The sequence below is a fragment of the Ixodes scapularis genome, unplaced genomic scaffold (genome assembly GCF_016920785.2).
Source record: "Ixodes scapularis isolate PalLabHiFi unplaced genomic scaffold, ASM1692078v2 PGA_scaffold18__7_contigs__length_3171195, whole genome shotgun sequence".
NCBI classification, from domain to species: Eukaryota; Metazoa; Arthropoda; class Arachnida; order Ixodida; family Ixodidae; genus Ixodes; species Ixodes scapularis.
In genome coordinates this window covers 863,765-886,882 of record NW_024609844.1, presented here as the reverse complement: position 1 = coordinate 886,882, position 23,118 = coordinate 863,765, and the positions used below count along the sequence as shown (strand labels likewise).

At 48.6% G+C, this 23,118-nt stretch overlaps 1 protein-coding gene across 1 annotated transcript; it reads left to right on the top strand.

Moving 5' to 3' along the window:
* Positions 1-1,469: 1,469 nt before the first annotated feature.
* Positions 1,470-7,548, top strand: LOC115323603. Its single transcript, XM_029983983.4, has 2 exons — positions 1,470-2,469; positions 5,128-7,548. The coding sequence occupies exon 2, from the start codon at positions 5,128-5,130 to the stop codon at positions 7,546-7,548; it is 2,421 nt and encodes an 806-aa protein (XP_029839843.2). The 5' UTR covers positions 1,470-2,469.
* Positions 7,549-23,118: the final 15,570 nt, after the last annotated feature.

Below are 23,118 nucleotides of genomic sequence, written 5' to 3'. Positions count from 1 at the left end.
TTCCCTCTCAGGAGTAGGGACCACTCGCCCGGCCCGCCAAGGACGGCAACTCCGGTCTAAGGAATGTCACCTCTCTCTCCGACAGCGACAGCGAGGCCGAGGAAATGTTCTTCGGCGCCTCTTTTATGGGGTACGCCTCCACGATCTCGCGCCCGTAGCGGTTCTTGTTGGCCCCCAGAACACGCGCGGACGGGAACTCGGGGGCACATGGAGCGCAAACCTTGAGGTGATGGACCATGGGGTGTTGGGAGTCCCCCTCGTTTTTTTCTATTTCTCTCTCATGTTCGCGCAGGCGGTCGTTGAGGCAGCGGCCCGTCTGTACGATGTACTCTGCCCCGCACGAGAAGGGCACGGAATACACCCGTCCGACCGCGCAGGGAACGAAAGGGGCCGCGTGCCTCTTGGCGCGGCCTCAACTGCCACCTGCGCGAACATAGGAGAGAAATAGAAAAAAAAACGACGAGGACTCCCAACCAGGGGCGGATGCAGGAATTTCCTGAGGGGGGGGGTCAGGTGTTGGTCAGCGCACCACATGTTTAGGACCCCCCCCCCCCCCTCTGCCTCGTTTCACGCCCTAAATTTTACACATGCAGAATTCAAGAGGGGGGTCAGGACATCCGGACCCCCCCTCTAAATCCGCCCCTGCTCCCAACACCCCATGGTCCATCACCTCAAGGTTTGCGCTCCATGTGCCCCCGAGTTCCCGTCCGCGCGTGTTTTGGGGGCCATCAAGAACCGCTACGGGCGCGAGATCGTGGAGGCGTACGCCATAAAAGAGGCGCCGAAGAACATTTCCATTGACTTAAAACGAAAGAAACACACAAGAGGACGAAACAGACGACACAGCTTTCGACTTGCAGCTACAGATTTACTGGGGCGGCTAGCCGCTCAGAGCTCGACTTGGGGAGGCGATGGGGAAAGAGGGGAGGGCGATGAGGGGAGGTGTAAGAACACAGGGAGACCGTTGCGGGGGCGAACACAGCGGGCTGTCGAGGGAGGTGACATTCCTTAGACCGGAGTTGACGTCCTTGACGGGCCGGGCGAGTGGTCCCTGCTCCTGAGAGGGAAATTGGGATGCCTCCTTCCTTCCTCTCCTTCCCGCTGTCTCTGCGCTTTACTTTCCCGCAGTTTCCTCCCGGGGCCTTGTCTTGCCCCCTCTTTCCCTTCTCCCTCCTTTTAACTTTCCCTCTCCTGTAGTGGAGCTCCGAAGGAGAAGCGTCCGGCAATAAATCATTTGTTTGTTGAAAGTTGAAAGATATGTTGTCCCGTCCCCTGTCTTTACGTATATAACTCTTTCTGAAACCTATATCATTACCAACGCGCTCACTAACAAGTTTACTACTCGACAGCTCTCAAAATTGAGGATACGTAAACGGCGTAAACAGGCAACGTCCAGAAAGTAATGGCGGCACCTTGCACCGCATAGAGCGCCGAGCTCATGGTGCTCATGGTCGAGCTGCTTTGCCGGCTTTGCCACACTCCGCCATTGATCTCTATATTGCTCTCCGCCACCCCGCCAAAGTTGAGTGGAGTGTCGGAGACCTCTTTTCAACAGAATGAAAAAACATTTCAAGGGCACAGCAATGCACAATTTTGAAGGGCTGTTCTCATGTTAGCCATCAAACGCATGTGAAATTATTAGGAACGAAACTATACATATGCATCTACGTATCCTTCGATTCATCTACCCAAAGCCGTATGCAGCCAACGCCACTGATCTCAATGGCCAACGCAGGCGCGTACGCGCGTACTTTCGGAACGGATACGTCTTTGGCTTTGCTTGGTTTCGTCCACAATTGTCATAGAGATCAGTGTCGTCCACGTACTATGAGAAGCGGCAACTCTTCAGATAGCGGCCATTTTACACCTCCGGCCCCCTCCAAAAAGAAAAAAAGTATATACAAGCTCGTTGAATACAGCATGGGAATGTACCTACATCGTTGGAAAGTACTAAGGGTAATCATTTTGCTTTCTGGAAAAAAATGTGTTTTACACCTGGCCGCTGGAAATTGGAATTAAAAAAAAAATGCTGCAAGCAAAAAACGCAACTAATTTCTACGTGTGTTTCTTAGTATATTATTTATGATGTTATGTTATGTATTAAGACCAATGAGAAATACACAAAGGTCTTTTTTTTACTTTCTTTTTAGTATCTACTGGTTGTTTGGTGATCTACTGATATGTATGGGGCCCATCTACTGACTTCGATTTTTTTTGCCATCTGGTAACGCTGGTCCAGCATTTGCTGGCACTGCTCGCAGCGCGTGGAGGGCTGTCACGGCTTCACTTTACGTTGGCTGCGCTCATGTGGAGTGGCCGCGTGGGCACCTGCTTCGGTTCCCCGTCCTGACCACGTTGTCCCCACTCACGTGGTGTGGCCGTGTGGACACTTGCTTCGGTTTCCCGTCCTGACTAACGAAACAGCCACTGCAGAGCATCACATCCGAGCGACGTCGTACGCATCCAAAGGTATATATGACCCAGGACGCGTTGATTTCGGTCTCTGCCTGCTCCTGTCAATTTGACGCACGCTGCGTTCCGCGTTATCTTCCACCCGCCACAAAATCTCGCCGTGGAAGAAGCGCCGGGGAGAGAGAAAGTCAGCTTTTTCCTCAGAGCAGAGCCACCGAAAATTGGCAGCCTTGGCGGAGCGGGCGAATGAACATGCTGGTGGGAAAGAAATCGGGATGCCGCCTTTCCTTCCGTTCTTTCCCGCTATTTCGGCAAGTTTCGTTTTCGCACCGTTCCCTTCACGCGGCTTTCTCTGGAGCCACTCTCTATAGCACTGATGTGATTGCTGCCCCAAACTGCGCCAAGGGGCTAACCCCGCTACGTCCTGCTACGGTAGCCTGCGCCAAAGGACGAATATTGGTCGCCTTTGAAAACCGAAACTAAACCGGGTACCGTAATTGAGCACACATGAGCTAGGTGGTTCAAGCAGCCGTCCGACACAGTACCCTGCATCAATCGTTCATCTGGTCTTGCATGGTTTTTCCTGCCGTCTCTAGTCTCGCGTCTTTTAAAAAAAATTTAATCATAGACATGGGCATGTGCGGACGCTACGACGCTAGCGTGCTGGTTACCAGCCATGCCGTGATGCTGTGAAACGAAACCATGTTTTTGCGCGGCGGGAGTGATTTTATGGGCTGAAGCACTCGCTCCTAAAAGCAACGGCCGTGGCCAACCATATTTGGTCCCTGCCTTCCAGTCACTGTGGTCGCACGACATCGGGTGTTGCCGTCCCCACGTCACTGCAGTAATGGCACTTTCTGAACTGAAACGTAAGGACAATCCTGTTCTTGTTTAATGCGCTACTACAAACATACCTTAAGCTCAAAGACTGCAGTGTCGAAGTATTGATTACCTAGGTTAATCTCGGTAGGCTTTCTTTCGAGACGTACCCGGGTACGTGAAAAATGAGCCGCGAAAGGAAGTTGGTGAAGAGAAGTGAGCTAAAGCAAAGAACGCAATGTCCGCATGCTGAACCCGCACAGCGTGCTTATTTGTCTCGAGTTCAGTCGTTGCACAAACCGATCCAAGAACTTTTTGATCCTGGCTCGCGATGTCTTGCATCGATGCGCTCAGGTTTTTTTTTTTTTTTTTTTCCTCTTTCTTTTTTTTTTTTCTTTCTTTCTTTCTGTGTTTAGCGTGTACCTCGTTTGCCGCCTTGGCAAGAACGTGCCGCTGGACTTTTTTTTTTTTTTTCTCGTATGTTGGACAGTTACATTTTGCATACAATTTTGGGAATTAGTTGAGGCGGAGCGGAGTGGCATGGTTTCGATCGAACAGCCATCTCCGCTCGCGCGACAATTTTGCATTACAAGGCAGTAGTTACGTGCTTCATCAGTCGGAGATTGCTTCCATTTATTGTATTACTAATAAACCTAATAATGTGATATCTACTACTAAGCTGGTCATTTTCAAATAAATTTAAACATGTGGTCCGATATATTTGTATCACGTCCGGGTCACCAAATGTAGAAAAAGACAGACGAAAAGCGGCTACGTCTGACAAATTCCAAAATCGAGCTGATGTGGCACTTTTATTCCACGCGATCTTCTTTTTTCAATGGCTATCGCCACAAACTGAAGCATTACAAAATGTGTCATGTCATTGGCATTTCAGTTACATGTTGAAAGACTCCCAGGTGGTCTATGTTAACAATAATTGGTTGATTGCGGCGAGCAATGTGTCCTTCGTTTGTCCACTACTTGAAATGAATATATATTTTTCTCTACGGATATCTGCTCCAAAAGCCAGATTTGCTGTTCCACAACTCTGTTTTGGCTGCTCCAGAGGGTGCTCCAAAACGGCTTAGGCCAATCACATCACTGCAGTAAAGCGAGGTTACCCCTGCTCTAACTCGACAATACTTTGTGTGTTGAAAGTTGAAAATATGTGTTTTCTTGTACCCTGTCATCGTGTTTAGTGGCCGTGCTCTATGTTTTACAAATATTTCCAAATAAAAGTTATGCTTTGTCGTTTAGAGTCATGTTCGCAAGCGATGACTCAGTACGGCAAAAAGAAGCGAGTAACTTTATATATGATACTGACTAATGGCATATGATATAATTTATCTTCTCTAAACTTACTTCCAACTTAGTTTATCTTGACGCAGAAATTAATTTATTGCAATTACATACTTCACGCCACATTGTAATGTTTAATGTCGGAAGAGATTGTGCTCTTTATGTTTCCTCGGTCCTTTGAAATGAAAACATGGACAGAAAAGACACAAAGGAAAAGGATGGACAAGGCACGACTTTGTCCTTTCTGTCTCTTCTCGATTTTTATTTCTTCGATACCTGCATGTCAGTGCAACTGAAGGAAGAGTAAAGGCACAGGCAAGAAGGTAAATTTAAAACGTTGGTAAACTTTAAACACAAGAGGACAGAAATGAGACACGGAAAAGGACCACACACCCACCGTCTCGAAGAGTTCACAGCTGTGTTAGAGACTGCGTGTATTTTTTTTTTTTTCGTTTGTGTGTGCATCTCCTTTTTCGGTGTTTCTCGGGTTTAGAAACGTTACATTGCACTTTGCCTCTTGTTGATTGCGTGTAGTGTGAGCATCAAACTTACGTAACGAAGGTCATATCAATGAAAAGAGGGCTTCTTTCTTTTCAGATGCCAGGTGTCCGATACTTCCGGTGCCCAAGGTGTGCGTCCCACATTTTTTCGTTGAGGGCACTATTCAGGCACTTTCACTCAGTTCATGGGTACGAAAGCAACTGGGTGTGCGGCCTAAGTGGCTGCATGCGGACATTTAAACTCTTCGCTTCCTATAAAAAACATGTGTACAGAAATCACCCTGGATCAGTCGAAAGAGAAAGAGCCGTGGGAGCGAATGAACTGGTGGATGCAGCACCGAGTGTTGGGGATGCCTTTCAAAGTGATGACGTTGGTGTACAGAGTAATCCGGACGCAGAAGAAAGGCAAGAGGAGCTGCGTACAGAGACTTCACAAGTGTGTGAATCCACCCAGGGTCCAAGCGGCTGTGTAAAGCAGCTGGCTCTCCTTCTTCTCAAGTGGAAAGAGGGAAGGCGACTTCCAGAATCAACCTTAGATGAAATCACAAATGATGTGATTTCTTTCGTAAAATCCATTTTGGAACATAAACAACTCCAGCTCAACAACGAGGTGGCCGCCAACGTGAGGGAGCTATTCTGTGTTGACGAACTGGACCGGCTACTGACGACAGCTGGCCGGAACGCGTTCTGGAGGACACATCTTCCACTTGTTGAGCCCCGTACAGTAGTGCTAGGAACCAACAGCAATGGAAAAGACGACACCATGGAGTATGTGCCGCTCTGTGATCTCCTCACGTGTATCCTTGAACATCCAACCTTATCGGGTGACTTTAATGCTTACACAAAGGTTGACAACCATATGTGTTCTGTGTTTGATGGCAGTGCATTTCGCGACCATGCCTACTTTGAAGGTGACCATCACAAAATCTGCCTGCAGTTATATACTGATGAATTTGAGGTGTGCAACCCTTTGGGCAGCAAAAGAGGAAAGCATAAGATGACCGCCGTGTATTTCTCAGTGCTGAATTTTCCTGCAAGGTTCCGCTCTGCGCTATCAGGAATGCACCTGGCACTTTTAGTGAATGACCACCATGTGGACTCCTATGGTCTGCCTAAGATTCTTGCACCTTTGCTTGAGGATGTGAGCAGATTAGAAACTGAAGGCATAGTTGCAAACGGAAAAGTGATGAGAGGGTCAGTCTTTGTTTTGACTGGGGATAATCTGTCGAGCCATAGAATGGGAGGCTTTAAACGTAGTTTCAACAAAGGTAGGATTTGCAGGTTCTGCATGGCCGTGCACTGTGAAATCAACTACAAGCACCTGGAGACCGATTTCGTGCTGCGCACACCGGAAGGTCACGAGCATCATATGAACATGTTGAAGGCTGGACTGCCAACTGCATCATTGTATGGGGTCACTGCAGCTTGTGCTCTTACATGCCAGGGGTTCAATGCCACACAGCATTTTCCGCCTGACGTTATGCACGACTTGCACGAGGGTGTTATACCATTTGCACTAAGACACATCATTTCTTCCTTAATATCACAAGGACTTTTTACTCTTGCACAGTTAAACAAGGAAATTAGTGAGTGGAATTATGACCCTTGTGATGCGCGAAATAAGCCAGAGCCTATTTCTAGTGAATTTCTTAAAGGAAAGGCAACCATGAAAGGATCAGCCACGCAGGTCTTTTGCCTATTTCGTCATCTAACCTTTTTCGTTGGCGAATGTGTTCCAACAGAACACGAAGTATGGCAACTTTACTTGCTTTTTCGCGAAATCATGGATATCATCATGAGCCGGAAAATCCCAGTCTCGCACATTGGCTACCTGCAAAGGAAGATTCATTTTTTTTGTCTCGACTTCAAGACATTGTTCCCATCTGTTAAAGTTCCTTGCAAAATGCACTACCTTATTCACTATCCGTCGTGCATGGAAAGGTTTGGACCATTAGTTGAACTTTGGGCGATGCGCTTCGAGGGAAAGCACCAATATTTCAAAGACATGGCTCTTAAAATCCGCAACTTTAAGAGTCTTTCGCACAGTCTAGCAGTGAGGCATCAGTTTTTGCAGTGTTTCTCTTTTGCAGCTGTTGGTGAGAAGAGCGTTCCCATCACAACAGGTTGTCGCCCCATACTTTGTGAACATCTTCCTGAATGCGTCAAGGAGTTTATCTCTCAGCATGATCTTGAAACTGTTGATTCATTCGTAGCGAACTCTGTGAGCATAGAAGGCAGGGTCTACAAAACAGGATGTGTTCTTGTCCAAAGTGTTCCTGACGATGCTCTGCCCGAATTTCTGCATATATGTCAAATTTTTTATGTTAACAAAGTGCTTTTATCTTTGGGGAATGTGCTTGAGACAGTCCGGTTCGACGAGCACTTTCACGTCTATGTTGTCCGTGCGACGCAAGAATTCAAAGTTGTAACATCACTTACAGACTGTACAACAGAACCATTATACATGCGGGAGCACAAAGGACAGACTGTTATAAGCGCACGTCACTCATTGCTATGAGATTTCATGGATCATTGAATGGTAGCCCACTCAGTTCTGGTGCTCTCTGCAGAAACTAGCTAAACAACGATGAGAGACAGTCGAAAAACAGGCAGTGAAAACACAACTGTCACCTTTTCTCAGTTGACTCTTGCTGCGATAACTGGTTGGACAACACACACTGAGTAGAATTAGCTTTTTGATTGTTTAAAATGGTTGGACAAGACAGCTTATTTTTCTTGGTTTTTTTCTTTTGATAAATGTAAAAATAGAATGATGTCACTGTCGACAGTAAAGTCAAATGTCTCCTTTTTTCTCCTGGTTCTCCAGATTTTGTGTGATCTACACCAGGATACTGCATTAGCCCATATTTTAGGAAGTCTTATGTCTCGGACTGGTTTTTTATGGGTTCTGCTTCTTTATGTGTGTGAGTTCTTGTGCATGTCGTCATATTTTCAAATCAATATTTTTCATAGGTTGACATGGTAATGTGACAGGTTCTGGCAGCATGTCATGAATATTTGTCAAACATATTATATTTTGATTTCATGTTGTGTTGTCAGAAGTAAACTGGAGACTGATTTTCTTACTGCTACACTTCGATCAATAAATATTTGTAAAAAATGATAGCATTCAGAATTTCTCCCTGGTTTCCAATTTTTTGTGGATGGAGTAATTTTTAAGAAAATTGAATATGAACTCGTATAAAATTTTGTGAACACAAAAAATTGCACGCAGGAGAGGCACTTTATTATCAACTATTTGCATGAATTACAACTAACATTATAAAAAACGACTGCTAACAACCGATGTTTTTAAGCATAAATTTAACCTATACATTTATGGGGAGGTCCACATATAAGGTTTCAGAAATCCTTTCATATTATTATTTAGCACCCTCTTCTACACCCTTCTCACACCCTCCACTAAATGGAGGGTGTAACACGAAACAACACCCCTCTCGGTACAATAATGTGGGTGCAGTAGCTGATTTAAGGGTGCTAAAGGGGTGTAGTCAAGGGTGTAAATTGCCAAAACACCCCTTTTACACCCTTAAAGGTGTAAAGACTTTTAGTGTGTAGGGTAAGGCAACGCGAAAGCCTCCTACACCGTTGATTGCTGACTAACGCGCCCGATATCGCAGTTACAACGGCATATTAGTTCCAAAGCGAGCGGCGCTCACTCACTGGGGCACCGCCATGTTTCCCCGCATCCCTACCGAGCCAGTCACGTGATCTCAAAATCCCCCTCCTAGGTACTGCGGCTAACTTTAGCCGCGGTTAGCGCTTCGAGCAAACGGGCCCAGGTGTTACTTTTGGGACCATGTGCAACGGTCATGACCATGGACTCTCGGACGGGCGGATGATTCCGAGGTCAAGCATATGCTCGAACTGTTGACGAGCGATCCGCAGTTTGTCGGGGGGGAGTCGCCGTGGTATTGCGTGCACGGGAGGTCCTGATGTTTCGATATGGTGCGTGACGGGGTGTCGCATGGGAACCTCGGTGTTGCAGGGACGGGTGAGGTCGGGGAACTCTTTGAGGATGTTAGAAAAACGGCAGGTACCGTTCTCTGGAATCTGGGTGAGGCAGAGCGATGATGTTCTGGACGCTATTCCCGAAACGGAGAGATACGTCGTTGCGTCTAGGAGGCGCTTGCGGCGAACGTCCACCAATAATCGAAAGTTCCGGAGAAGATCGGCGCCGAGGATGGCGTGTTGAGTCCCGGCGACCAAGAAGATCCAACGAAAGGTACGTCGAAGTCCAAGGTCGAAGGTCAGGGATCGTTCTCCAAAAACAGGGATGGATGTGCCGTTCACTGCCTGTAAGAGTGCGCACGGTATTTGCCGACGTTCGCTGGGGGATGCAGGGAGGATGCTGACCTCGGCTCCGGTGTCGATTAGTAGCTGAAGGCCACTTGACTTGTCTCTGACGAAGAAAAGCCGACACTCCGTTTCTTCCACACTGCTCGCCGACTTCAGTGCCGGGGATCTCGTTTCCCGCTCCCGCTGTGCAAGGTGGTCTGCACCTTTTTGCTTGGTCCCCGAATGTGGAATGGTACCAGCAGATGTTGGTGGAAGATAACAGGGAACGAGACCGGCTGCGGTAGCCCGAACGGCGTTCCGGAGATCTACCACGTTCGGTTTGGAGCGCAGCAATGGCCTTTGTCAGGTTCCGGATTTTCGTATGAAGCGTGCAGAATTCGGCGCTAGACGGGGAAGCAGAGGTTGCACTCACAGTCGCTTGTTGTGCCTGGAGAGGAGCCTGGATGTTGGAGACTGTGGGCGACGCCACCTCCAGCACCTTGTCCGCGAGAGCTGCGAGGTCGTGGAGTGGAATGTCACCAGCCGCCGCCAAAACCATGCCTACGTTGGGGGGGAGGCGCTGCAGGAAAAGCTGGCGCAGGATGGAGTCGTCCACGTTGCTCGCCTTTTCTCCGAGCATTTGAGTCATGCGGCGAAGCATCTGGGATGGTTTCCTGTGTCCAAGATCTTCGGCCGTCAGGAGTTGTTGGAGATGTTTCTGTTCTGATGCCGAAGTGCGTCGTATGAGTTCGTGCTTCAGTTTGTCGAACGGGTTGTCATCGGGAGGAGTCAGGATAAGGTCCCGGACTTCAGCTGCGTCAGTTGGTGACAGTGCAGCGATGACGTGGTGAAACTTCATTTGTGCCGTAATCCTCCGGGTGCTGAACTGGGCTTCCACCTGGGCAAACCATAGCGCAGGGTCAGCCGGCCAAAACGGTGGGAGTTTCAGAGCCAGTGATGCCACGGAGGACGGTTGCTGATGCTGTTCCTGCTACGCCGATGTTTGGGCGTGGTCGTCGCCGTTAGCCATGGCGCTCGTCGAGAAAAGGTTGCGTAAAGAATACCGGGTCACCAATTCTGGTCGCGAAGGAACTTCAGTATAGGTAAAGTAAAAAAGATAACTGTTTTAACAAGGACTACATAGGTTTAATAATCAAAGCTAACAGGCGGACCAGTAGACGTGTTTCCCAGACGAAGACTCCCCTCGCCGAGCTGTCTTTACGAAGGCGAGGGGGAACCCATTAAGCCGTCTGGCTCTTGAGCCGACGGTCCCCCGACACTCGGCCACCAAGCTCTTCCCGTCCGGAATGCGCGGTGCCGGGTTTCACACCTACGACCGCCGTCCGCTTGCGCGGTCTTCGTCGCAGGACCGTCCGCTGTCTGGAGCATGTCTAGACGGGCCACGGGCCGCCACAGTTAGTTTGCGTACTGTAAAGGTTGAGGACGAAGAGTCAGTAGATCGACGTGATGGAGGTCAATGATGAAAGCGTTGCGAGTACAAGCCAGTGTACGAGTGCATGCCGTCAGTCCGAGGATACAGAGCTATACTGGGCACAAAAGGAGCTATCAAGTTTTGAAAAAAAAGTTTTAGAACGCTCGCACAAATTAGGATTGCTAGCCTACGACACGCCCAAATGCATTGCTGAAGGTTCGGAAACCGAGGTCGTCGAATCATCGTATATTCTCCAGGCTGAAGATGCCTGCCGTCCCTCGGAAATGCATGCAGTGTGATCTCTTCTTCAGTTGCTGAAATACCGCGGGACAGTCCCTCACACAGCATCTTCTAGGCATTGTAGTTGATCACGTCAATTCACTGACTCCTCTTCTTCTACCTGTACAGCAACATTAAGCGATGAAAAGCAAATAAAAGAAACCTTGTCTGCTTGGATCGCTCGTGGAGGTGCGGAGAATAACAAAAATATTTAACAAATATTACACGCGCTCGCGGAAAGCACGAGGAAGTATACAACTCACGTGACTTCCGGCGATGCCTCCCTTCTGACCGCCCCGATACCTTGCGGTACATTGTTACGTCACAGTGCACAGGCGGAAACTTTGAATTGGGCCTCGGATTTTTATTTTTTTTTATAAAAAACTACGCACCTCTATAGTGCATCGATGTATTCCTTTCGTTCTGACATGTCAACATTTGTTCTTTCTTGAGATGCGAATTCTTTTTATTTAGACGTAGTGCACCACTAAGAAGGCGTATACCTGTTTGTGTGGCACTGAAAATAAAGCAAATGAATGAATGAATAGTAAAACAATTTTTTTTGTAATGTCCTGACATGCAATTTCAACGCCTAGCATGAAAAAACAATTTTTTTTGGCGTGTCAGAGGCTTTTAAAAGGGCCCAAGAAACAATGTTTTGGTTGGGATAAATCATTTTAGATTGGGATTTTAATAATAGCACATCGTTCAGTCGGCCAAAAGAAAAAAAGGTAGAAAGTCAAAAGCCTGACTTTCAGTGCGAAAATTTGAAAACACAGCGGACTATTTCGTACCTCCTCCCCTTCGCAAGCTCTCTGCCTTTTGACTGTGATACATCCGCGGTCCCAAAAGCGCGTCATCGGGTCCAAACGCACGTCACACGAAACCGGACCTCACTTATTCCCTTCAGCCCTAAGCTGACATTGTGGTAGAAGCTACGCGCTTGCCGGACCAATCAGCCGCCTCCCTGTCATCACCTGACCTTATCTTCTGCGGGTGGGTATGCGCGAAGGAGCCTGATCACGTGGCAAGTCTGGCTGGCCCAACGAGCACGTAGCTTCCACAGCACTGTCAGCTTCGGGGTGAACGGGTTGGGGAAAGCAACTTTTGTCTGAAGTTTGGGCGACGGGCTAATCTTCTAGGGGGAGAATGGATGCGTCCGGGATTACACAAACGAGAGTCCGAGCAAGAGGGGACTCCTCATTTCCGTCTTTTTGAACTGTTTGGTAGAATGCGCGATTTATGAGTTGAGGAGGAAAGTTAAACAGGAAAAAGTTGAAAAAGCGTTTCATGACCCCTGTAAAGGGATGCTGAACCGAAATTTGGATTCCCCGAAACACGCGGCAAAAACGTGCAACGGGATGCTACAAACACAAAAACATCACTCATACAGCGATATCTCAAGCGGATGACCGTATTTTTCACAAAAGGAGGCGCATTTGGCAAAAATGTTGACTTCATGTTTCTCCGAGAAGGAGAGGGAACGACCTCGCGTCTTCTCCGCCTCGCTGCCTAGAGGGAGCGAAGCGAAGAGAGGAGGAAGCAAGGTATCTTGACATCACGCGCTTCGTCGGCCTGGTTCAATCTCGACCTCTTTTTCCAAAAAATACGGCCGTCCATTCGAGATATCGCCTTACAAGTAGTGTTGTAAGGATTGTAGCGTCCCGCCTACATCTCCTGCATTGTTTTTTTGAAATCCAAATTTCGGTTCACAGACAACACGAAGCGCTTGTTCTCTGAATGTAGGTCTACGCGCCACACGTTCACAAGCGTTCACGCACCCGGCCGACGAGGCCGACGAGACAAGGCACGTCACGATTCCCATTCTCGCACCTCCTCGCTACGTCCCGTCAAGCTGGTGAACCGAAGCGAGGAGGAGAGGAGCGAGGCCGCTTCTCCTCATTCTCAAATTCTCCCGGAGGGCAGTTACGCCAAAGAATTCGCTTGATCTCGCCCTTCTTTTCCAAAAGTACGGCCATCCGTTTGAGATATCGATGTACGAGTAATGTTTTGGAGTTCGTAGAGTTCCGTTCAACGCTTCTGCAGCCTAACTTTGCGAAATCCAAATATCGGTTCAGTATCCCTTTAAGCGGAGAGCGCCTATTCTTACACGAGCATTGGAAAGCAAGCAGAGCACGTACCATACACACGGAATCCACTGGTGTAGCCAGGAATTCTTTTCGGGGAAGGGGGGGGGGGGGGGAGTTAGGTAGCTTTGACAAATGCTTGACTTGGGGTGAGGAACGGGGGAAGAGAGGAAAGGGGAGGGGAAGGAGGGAGCGCCCCTAGCGGCACGCCACTGCCACCGCGCGTGCGCGATGGAGTGTGGGCAAGAAGCACTGCGTCCCGCGTCAACAAACCATTGGAATGTCACGTTGTCGGCGTCCGTGTGAGTCTGTACTCTTTTTCGCGTTGGAATTGTCGATTCTACGTCCTCATAGCAGTATGTCTTACCACCTTCGTCGTCTGAGCGAAATTATCAAGGCTCGTTACGCCGCAAATCGTTCAGTAAATAGTTTGACGTGCGGCAATTCATCCGTGTGAATGCTGCAGAGTGGACGCCGAAACCATGAAGAGATTCTTCTCGCTATTTTCGCTCACGACGTCGCTCGAGCTGTAAAAGTGTTGACGGTAGTGGTGATGATCGACGTCGATACTGAAAATCGGAAGCGGAAACAGACGAAGTGAATCAGGCGTAACAATTCGATGATGGCCACTGGTACCAATGATCACAATCTTGTATCTACTGCTTACACCGAGCCTTCTTAAATGTCTTATCGCAATCACCGGTCAACGTTTGGTCTACGGGCCGCTTTTGTTTGAACGAGCAGACAGCAAAATGTAGACAAGTATGAAAGAGCAGAATACAGTTTGAACGATCAGGTGGCCAATTGAACTTGAAGACGCAATGAACCCGCGGGTGGTCGGGACAACTTGGCGGTTTTCTCTTGCTCATGTTGGAACAAAGCAAATAAATGTGACGACAAAAAGTTTCTATTAATTCAACCTAAAGAGTTTCCCACATAGTAAATCGTAGTTCGACAGCGTCTGTTTTGCCCATTTCACGGCTACTATCCACGTTCTCGGACGAACGGAGAAGGCAAAAAAACACATGAAAACTTATCTTCAAACCTTTCCCGACTTTTCTGGTCTCCCGTTGCGGTTTTTTGACGAGAAGGCAAGTTTTTGCTGGTTTCTTCCTAAAGAATGCAGGAATGCATGTTTCGCACAGTGACTTCCGCCCACAGCCTTAGAGAGGAAGTGCACCCGACGCGCCACCACCACGGCGTGACGTAACAGAGTTGAGTTTGTATATATTAACTTTAAAGTTTGAACCAGATTTAGCATGCAGAAACCGTAAGAGGACATGTATGATTAAACGATCGATGGCATTTGACTCTCGCACTACTGTTGCTGCCAACATGCAGAAAAAGAGACTTTATCTTCTTCCGAGCATTTCTTTTCGGGAAACTGGTAAATCAGGAAAGAAGAAGAAAAGAAAGATGCGCTTCAGGAGAACCATTCTAATTCTATTGGCGACGTTAAGTATATTTTCTAAAGCCATCGACCTCAATTCGAACGGCATCACAATGACTGCTCTCCACGCCACCAGGCTGACACCTATTGTCGGCGAGCGACTGCGACTCAACTACACACTTGAGACCAAGGTCAGCGTCCTCGTTGAGTGCTTCAAAGACTCCGGGCCTACATCATCCTACTATGTCCTTGTACCAGGCCAGGACAGCGTCAGCCTTAACAGTTCTCTTGACATCAGCTCAATCAGACTTCGGGACACAAGCATCTATGTTTGTCAAGCCGGTCTTATCGACGAAGGTCCCTCTGCCAGACTGTCCTGGAGCGTCGACGTCCAGCCAAAGCTCCCGGCGTGCACCCCAAGGGATGCCTGCACCGAGCTAGACACCCACAGTTGCGCTGACGACCGTTGTTCTTGCGCGTCGTCAAACGAGGCTTTTTTCTCGAAAAAAGGACGACGTCAGTGCAGGCTCCAGGGCGTTCTTACCCTCACAGCGAGGATCAGGAAGCTGCCAAAGGCGATTAGCGATCTCCTCGAGATTGGCTACTATCTCGTCACTTACGGAGACACATTCGTCTACTGGATCACGGACAGACTGGAACGAAAAACAGTTTCCAAACTGTTCGTGGACGGCCATCGGCGGGTCTTCAACGGCGTGTACCTGGTACGTCGCCACGACTTCACGTTTGGCAAGAGCCTCACCGTAAAGGCATGCCTGTCGGGCACCCCCATTTGTAAGGGCGTTGAGGTAGACATCCCAAAGAAGGTGTCCGGAATAGGCGACCCCTGCGCGAATGATGCAGAGTGCAGTCGCGTGAACGGCTTTTGCCTCAAGGACGTCTGTACATGCACCGACAGCACGGGGAAGGAGTTCGGTCGCTCCCTCGCGGGAGTATGCACCCTATCATGCGCGGATCATAGGAGCTGTCAGTATGTGAAGCACAGCTTCTGCTTCGCTGGAGTGTGCGAGTGCTCGGCGGGGTACCACTTCTTCAATAGGACGTGTCTCCCGGACCGATGCACCGCGGATGCGGACTGTCCAGCCAACGAGACCTGCGTGTCCGGAAGCTGCCGCTGCCTGCCTGGATACGTGGTCGAAGATGCCAACTGCAAGGCGGCAGAATGTCTAAGTAACCGGGACTGCTTCTGGAAAAACAGCGAGTGTGTGTCGGGTAAGTGAGAAAGCACGTAGATTGGAGTTTCTGAGGATGTTAGTTTCTTTAGAACAGAAAATGGTTGTCGAACATATTTGAAAAAGCCGACGATCTGCTAGACTGCATTGTTCGATTTTTTGGTTAGTTCACTCAATTTTTGGTGTTTATTATCACTTAAGAAGTTCAAGAAATACTTTTTTTTTTGTAGCATGAACTTACGAAGATCGAGCTGAGTATACAGGTATGGGTTGCCTCAAAGTGATATAAGAATACAGTGCTAAACTAATAATTTGAGCGTATCAGTTGATTCGTGTTTTATTAATAAAGCCGGGTTATATTATAGTAACAAATCCGCCGTGCTTTTTGTGTGTAAATACGGCCGTTATTATAATTTATCTAATCGGGTATGGCCGGACCACAACAGTGCCTTTTGAAACGGCCCAGCAAGAATCGCGCCATTGGAAAGAGAACTCTTCAGTCATCTCCTTTCCACGAAGACGCGCACAAATATCATAAAGCCTACTTATTTATAGAAAAAGAAACGTCCGCATAACATACAACATAAGCTGCTATATTTATATGGAGAGAGCTTAACAAGTAGGCTATGAAGTTTTATATACAAACATTTAAATTTTTTTGCATAATGACCCCTACGAGCAATGCTTTCCCACTAAAGCGTGTCAGGACACCGCCTAGTTTACAGGCAATTGCTCAGGCAGTTTATATAACTTCACATTGCTAATTGAATTGTTAAATTACTGAGGCGATACGCACATTTGCCGGTTGCTTTTTGTTGCTCTAACTTACTTTTTATTATTTTCGGCAAGCTTATTCAGTGTACGGGCTTATGGCGGTACCGTTGCTCGCGCTCCAAAGCAGCGAACGTGTGCATCCTGATCTCCGGAGTTGTAAACATTGGAAGGTCGTATTCAAACACAGCTGAACGTTCAAGCATAGCGTTTTTGCACCACACGCTGCTGAAAAAACCATTCACGCCATCAATGCTGAAGCGTTTCTCGGGGTTCGTTGCAGGTTCGGTTCTGGCATAGCGCTAACAAAAAGAAAATTTCGAAGATCGTATGCAAGATGTTTGCGTTGCTAGCGGGATATAGCGGAAGCTTGTGTTGTCTTTCTGAGTGCGGATTAAGCACGCGCCTTCAGAGCCCTTCTATCTGCAGCTTACGAGAATGTTGCTTACGACCTACGAAGAGGCCTATCTTGCGCGAGAGCTCGTTCTGCGGACGAACGCTTCAAAGCCAAGATCGCGTGCTCTCGTGCTTGCAGCATTGGCATAGCAGAAGTCGCAGTGTTTCTGCTTTCACTCCACTATAGTTTCATTATATTCATGGTGTTGTGTATTGTGCACCCTTGTGGGTGAGCGGCCCGAGCTTTCCCATTTAAGTACTCGGACCTATGACCAACGTAACCATCAGTCTTCTACCGATTTTAAGTCCCGATCATGTAAAAGAAATCAACTGTGACACCCCAGAAAGAAACAGATATTGTTTTTTTTTTTTTTTTTCAGCTTTGTGTTTTTTTTTTTTTTTAGGAAGATGCACTTGTCGTGTCGGATGCAGCATCATCGCTGGTGAATGCAACCGAAAAACCTTCGGCCACTGCAGTCAAGAGTGCGACTCCACTGTTCCCAACAGCCTCTGCGGTGAGAGGCCCTGGTGTACCTGCAAGCCTGGATACGTGTACAGGGACCAAGATGGCGTCGCCTCCTGCGTCGCTATCCAGTGCTCCCGCCTGTCGCCGTGTCAGGACAGCCAGAGACAGTGCGTACACTACCAGTGCGTCTGCGCAAATACTTCAAGGCCGTGCGATTGGAACCAGGACCTGGCGCTCCAAGTCTTCGAGGAGGAGGGTGCGGTCTACAAGACCGTCGTATTGTTCCTTGGCGGCGCTCTCACGTTCATTCTGGTAGCCAGTGTACCGGTGGTCGTGCTTCAGAGAGTTCGAGTCTGCAGACAGAGCGGAGCAAGCTGTGTGGTCACCACGGAGCCGCTAGATCTTACTGCTGCTTCCGCAGGGTCAGAGAGGGCCCCAAAAGACCGTATCCGTTCGAAGTACCATTCAGCTGATGCAGTGGTTCATTTTGTAAATGAGACGAAAGCCCGCCACCCGCATTCCTATTTAGTTTGAAAGAATGACTATATTACCCTATCGAATTTCCCTGATAAGGAACAAGCGAACTCTAAAAAGGAAATTGAGTATGTTCGATATTTCAGAACTATATACTGAATAAAATAATGTTAAAGGGACCATGAAATGATTTTTCTACGTTTGTTATATAACTTTTACATTAAACCTTTAATGTTCACTGAACGCCGAATAGACATCCGATTTCGTTTCGGTTTATTAACTTGTACAAGAAAAATGAATGAAATAGCAGTTTTTCTTCCTCTCCAACGAACGTTACTAAAACCCTTATGATGAATTCCACAGGGCGTTTTGGAGCTCGCCGGGATCAGTTGACCAGATCCGGAAGGGAGCACACGATTCGAACAGGGTCACGCCGCCTACGGATCCCCAGCTGAAACATGACCACCGCTCCGGGATCGGCGGATGCCTTCCCGTCATTCAACTGCTCAAGAATCCCCTTTCCGCGGCCGCCGCGGTTGTTTCGAAGACGTTTTCGCAACCGCGGTGCTAACACGTGTTCGACGCACGAGCGGCAGGAATGGCTCAGGAGCTACTAGCAAAGATTGCCGGAATGTCCGTAGCGTGGCAAAACCTTCTCTTCTCCTTCCTTGAAAACAAACCGGCTGTCAAGCCAAGGCAGCCAAGCGGTAAGCAAGCGGCCATTACGAATTCTGAGGCGAGATGGGCGAGATCAGGATAGATGCCCCGCGAGAAAGGAAGTCACGTGTGTGCGCCGGCTGGCTTCCGGTTGAATCCGCCGATATCGTCGGAGCGACTTTTTTCGGATCCAGATCGAGATCTGGAGCGAGAGCTAATGCAAAACGAGCAGTGGAACACGTCCGTCTCGATCCTGATCGCCTAGTGAAAAATGCTCGCTCCAGAAAAGTCGATCCCGGCGCACTCCAAAACGACCAATCGAATTCGCCATTAGTTGGGTAACTCAACCGTGAAACCTGGGCCGCTCTCGCCCACCGAGTGTTTATAAGTGTTTTACAATAGTGAAAAAGCCTACCCATTGTGCATGCTTGTTCAGGTTTTAGTTTAGCATCAGAGCACACAGCTGCTATACGCTCCGCTGCCAAAGCTCACTCTTGCCAGACTATCTGTCGCTTAGGTAACAGCTGGCGTAGGGCTGTTGGGTGCACTACGACTCCTGTCCAAATTGGGTGCGTGCTGTTTAGGGGGGGCATCGTGAAATGCTGCACGCTATTCATCTCTTTAGAGTTGGTTTGCCGATTATGTCGCGCAAGGTAAGGGATATTTCAGTTGCTTCCCCCCAACGTGAGTTTCAACTGTACACGCCCATCCAAAGCATAACGGGAGGCCACAACCACGTACTGGAGATCAGTAGTCCGATAGAAAGACGGTGTGCCTTTTGTATTGTTACAGAGTATAGTTAATTTCTTAGGTAAAATTTCAATTAGCGTCAAGAAGTTTGTGTGACTCCTTTCGGTGGTCCCTGTCCGGGACGTCACGGAATTTTTTCCTGAGTCACCTTGCGAACGGCCCGGTAATGGCTAATGTTAACTTCGAATATTCTTTCTGCTTGGTCTTTGAATACCATGCTTACAAATTAATTCTTGCAATGCTAATCTCACGGGAACAACGTCGCTTTTCTCACTGTGACGTCACGGAGGGACACAGCAGCTAATCAGCACGCTGCAACCACAGCAACGGTTGTGTTCGTTTTCAGGGCTAATAGATTTCCAAAGTATTGTGCTTGACTGGTATCCGTCGAATAAAAAAATATTTAATCTGTTTTAGAGGATCATCCCAGGATTCAGGAAACTCCTGCATTACAAATGTATGTGCCTGTCTGGGCCACGGAGGGGGGGGGGGGGGGGGGGGGGGGTAGACAGTTTTGTGGAGGCATGCGGACTTTGTGCAGGAAACCCTTCCTCAACCCATGGGCCACTAAACATTTGATTAAATAATACATCTATATCATCTCTTTAATAAAGATGCGGGTGTTTTTCTTGGTCAATATTATATGAGCGAATGACGTTTTAGCGATTAGAAAATATTTGAGCGACCGAACGTTTTTGCGAATGACATTTTAGCGAATAGGCTGTTTTTCGGCGGTGACGAGCTAGGCTTTTAAACTGGCGAGGTTACCCCTTGCTCTCGATCAGGGGAAACGAAGCTGCCATTCGCAACAGCGTCATTCGCTGAAATGTCGTGGTTTCGTATTCATTCGCTAAATCATCGTTCGATCAACTTTTGGTTTTCCTCCAAACCAAGGTACCTCTAAGGGTGTCTTCTTACCTGCTTCGCTCAAAGTTGACAGAAGACCATATTCCCGTCGGTAGAGTAGCAAAAGGAATGTTGGGTCTATTGCCGAATCAGCACGCTCTTTGGGACCTTCTTTTTTGGCATTGTTGAGAAGCTCCAGGCAGCGAAAGTGAAGAGCAGCAAACCACAGGCCACCGGGCACAATAACGTTAGAGACCGACGCGCACGCGAAATGAGCAAACAACGCACTTCTATTTTCCTCCACCTCACATGTAGGCTGGCACGCACGCACACGCACATGCACAAAACCACACACGCTCGCTAACTTAAAAAAAAAAAAAAGCTTTTCGGTGGATATTGCGTTCCGCTTCCCGATCTTCCAATGAACCGCAGTGAATAGGACGAGCCCCATTCCAGCCAGTCCAGTACTACTCCAGGGCCCGTTTGCTCGAAGCTGGTTAACTCTAAAGGGCTGTTCTAACAGACTCGGAATACGGAACCCGGGAGCCGGAACCCGTACTGACGTAATCACTTCCGGCTCCCGTTTACGTGCGCTGACGTCACGGTTTGGTTTGAACGGCGCGCAACGCGGGTCTCCGCATACGGTAGCTGACGTCACGGCGGCTCCCCAGGCAACCAATCAGCGGCTGTCGTCAAGCCGGGTCGTCGCCCGGGCAGCCCGCGCAGCCCGGGAATGGTGCCTGTAGCCCGGGCGCGCGACGCGCTCTGTCTAGAGCGGCACTGGCGGCACCGCGGCACTCGCTTTGTTTTGTGATGGCGTCGTCTCGGCAGGATCCGGGCTACGAAGCTCGAATTGCCTCACTTATGCCTCACTACACAAAGCGCTCCGGGCATGCAGTCTACTTTTCCAGTCTTCCTGTGTATTCCTATGAAAAAACACGCGTGAATTTTGTCTCGTCGCCGGAAAATAACATTAATAACGCTTGTTATTTCGGTTGTACCGGATAGTATGCACCTTTATTACTATTGTGAAAGTGTAATTGCTTTAGTTACAGCATTTTTCTTTTACCACTGAACGATGTTAAACTTCGCTATATTTCAGGCCCAAACCTCTGTCCCATGACAGGTATGCAGAAACGACCGACGATTCTAAGCAAAATAACGATCCAAAGGAATGTAGAGTGTGCTAAAAGTCCGCTAGCATTCCTTTGGTGCTTAAGCGCGAAACACATGTACGACGAAACCGTCCGATCCGACGTGCGGACTGCCGGAATGACCCTGAGGGGAGAGGGTTTTCGTAGCATCGGAGAGCGTTGAAAACCCTCGCCTCCGACCGTCGTATAGACCAACTCATGTTTACAAACAAACCGGAGCGCCCCTAGTGGATGCCACCGGCGCCGCGCATGCGCAGTGGATGGTGGGCAAGAAGCCCGCCGTCGCCCATAAACAAACCATTGAATTGCCTTGTTGTCGGCGTCGGTGGGAGTCCCCGTGCTCTTTTTCGCGTTGGAATTGTTGATTCTACGTCCTCCTAACAATGTCTGACTACTTGAGCGGCTTCAGCAAAACTATCGAGGCAAAACTTTGCGTGAATAGTGTGACGTGCGGCGATTCATTTCACGTGGACGCCGCAGAATGGGCGCTAAAGCCTGACTCCCACGATGAGATTCTGCTCGCTATTTACAGTCGCGACGTCGCTCGGACTGCAAAAGCGTGGACCGTAGCTGAGATGGTGGACATCGATACTGAAAACCGCAAGTAGAATCGGGAATTACAAGTCGGTGATGGCCACTGGTAACAATGATCAAGAACTTATTGTATCTGTTTACACTTAGCCTACCCCAACCAACCTTCAAAAGTGTTTTGGGGCCTGCACTTAGTTCTTATCGCAATTACCGGGTCAACGTTTGGTTTACAGGCCGCTGTCGTTTGAACGAATTGACGACAAAAAGCAGCCAAGTTTGAAAGAGCAGACGACAGTTCGAACGCACGCGCAATGGAGTACGGGCAAGAAGCACCGCGTCCCGCGTAAACAAACCATTCGAATGTCACGTTGTCGGCGTCTGTGTGAGTCTGCATACTCTTTTTCGCGTTGGAGTTGTCGATTCTACGTCCTCATCGCAATGTCTTACCACTTCAATCGCCTGAGCGAAATTATAAAGGCTCGTTACGCCGCTAAAATTTCCGTAAATAATTTGACGTGCGGTGATTCATTCGCATGAACGCTGCAGAATGGACGCCAAAACCATGATGAGATTCTTGTAGCTATTTTCGGTCGCGACGTCGCTCGTGCTGCAAAAGTGTAAAAGGTAGCGGCGATGATCGACGTCGATACTGAAAATCGGAAGCGGGAACAGACCAAGCGTAACAAGTAGGTGATGGCCACCGGTACGAATAATTAACATCTTGTATCTACTGTTTACACCGAGCCTACTTAAGTCTTTTGAGGCCCGCAGTTACTTCTTATTGCAATCACCGGGTCAAAGTTTGGTCTGCGGGCCGCTTTTGTTTGAACGAGCAGACGACAAAAAGCAGACAACTTTGAGAGAGCAGACGAAAGTTCGAACGATCAGGCGGCCGTGTGAATTTGAAGACGCACTGAATTCGTGGGTAGTCCGGACAACTTGGGGGTTTTCTTTCGTTCATGTTGGAACAAAGCAAATACATCTGGTGACCACAAATTGTGGCCCGCACACGCAATCGTAGTTCGACAGCGTCTGGTTTGCCCTTTTCACGGCTGCTATCCACGTTCTCGGGCGAACGGAGGGGACAGAAACACATGAAAACTGATCTTCAAACCTTTCCAGATTCTCTTGGTAAAGCCCCCATCGCAGCATTTTGACGAGAAGGCAGGTTTTTGTCTCGTTTCTTCCAAAGGAACACAGGAATGCATGTCTCGCACGGCGACTTCTGCCCACCGCCCCAGACCGGAAGTGCGTCCGGCGCGCCACCACCGCGGCGTGACGTAGGAGAGTTGAGTTGGTGTATTGCGCGGTCGGACGTCGGATCGGACGGTTTCGTCGTACATGTGTTTCGCGCTTTATATATTGC

What these genes read in the sequence shown, in the direction of transcription:
- LOC115323603 (XM_029983983.4), top strand. Translation starts at nt 5,128, where the DNA reads ATGCCAGGTGTCCGATACTTCCGGTGCCCAAGGTGTGCGTCCCACATT.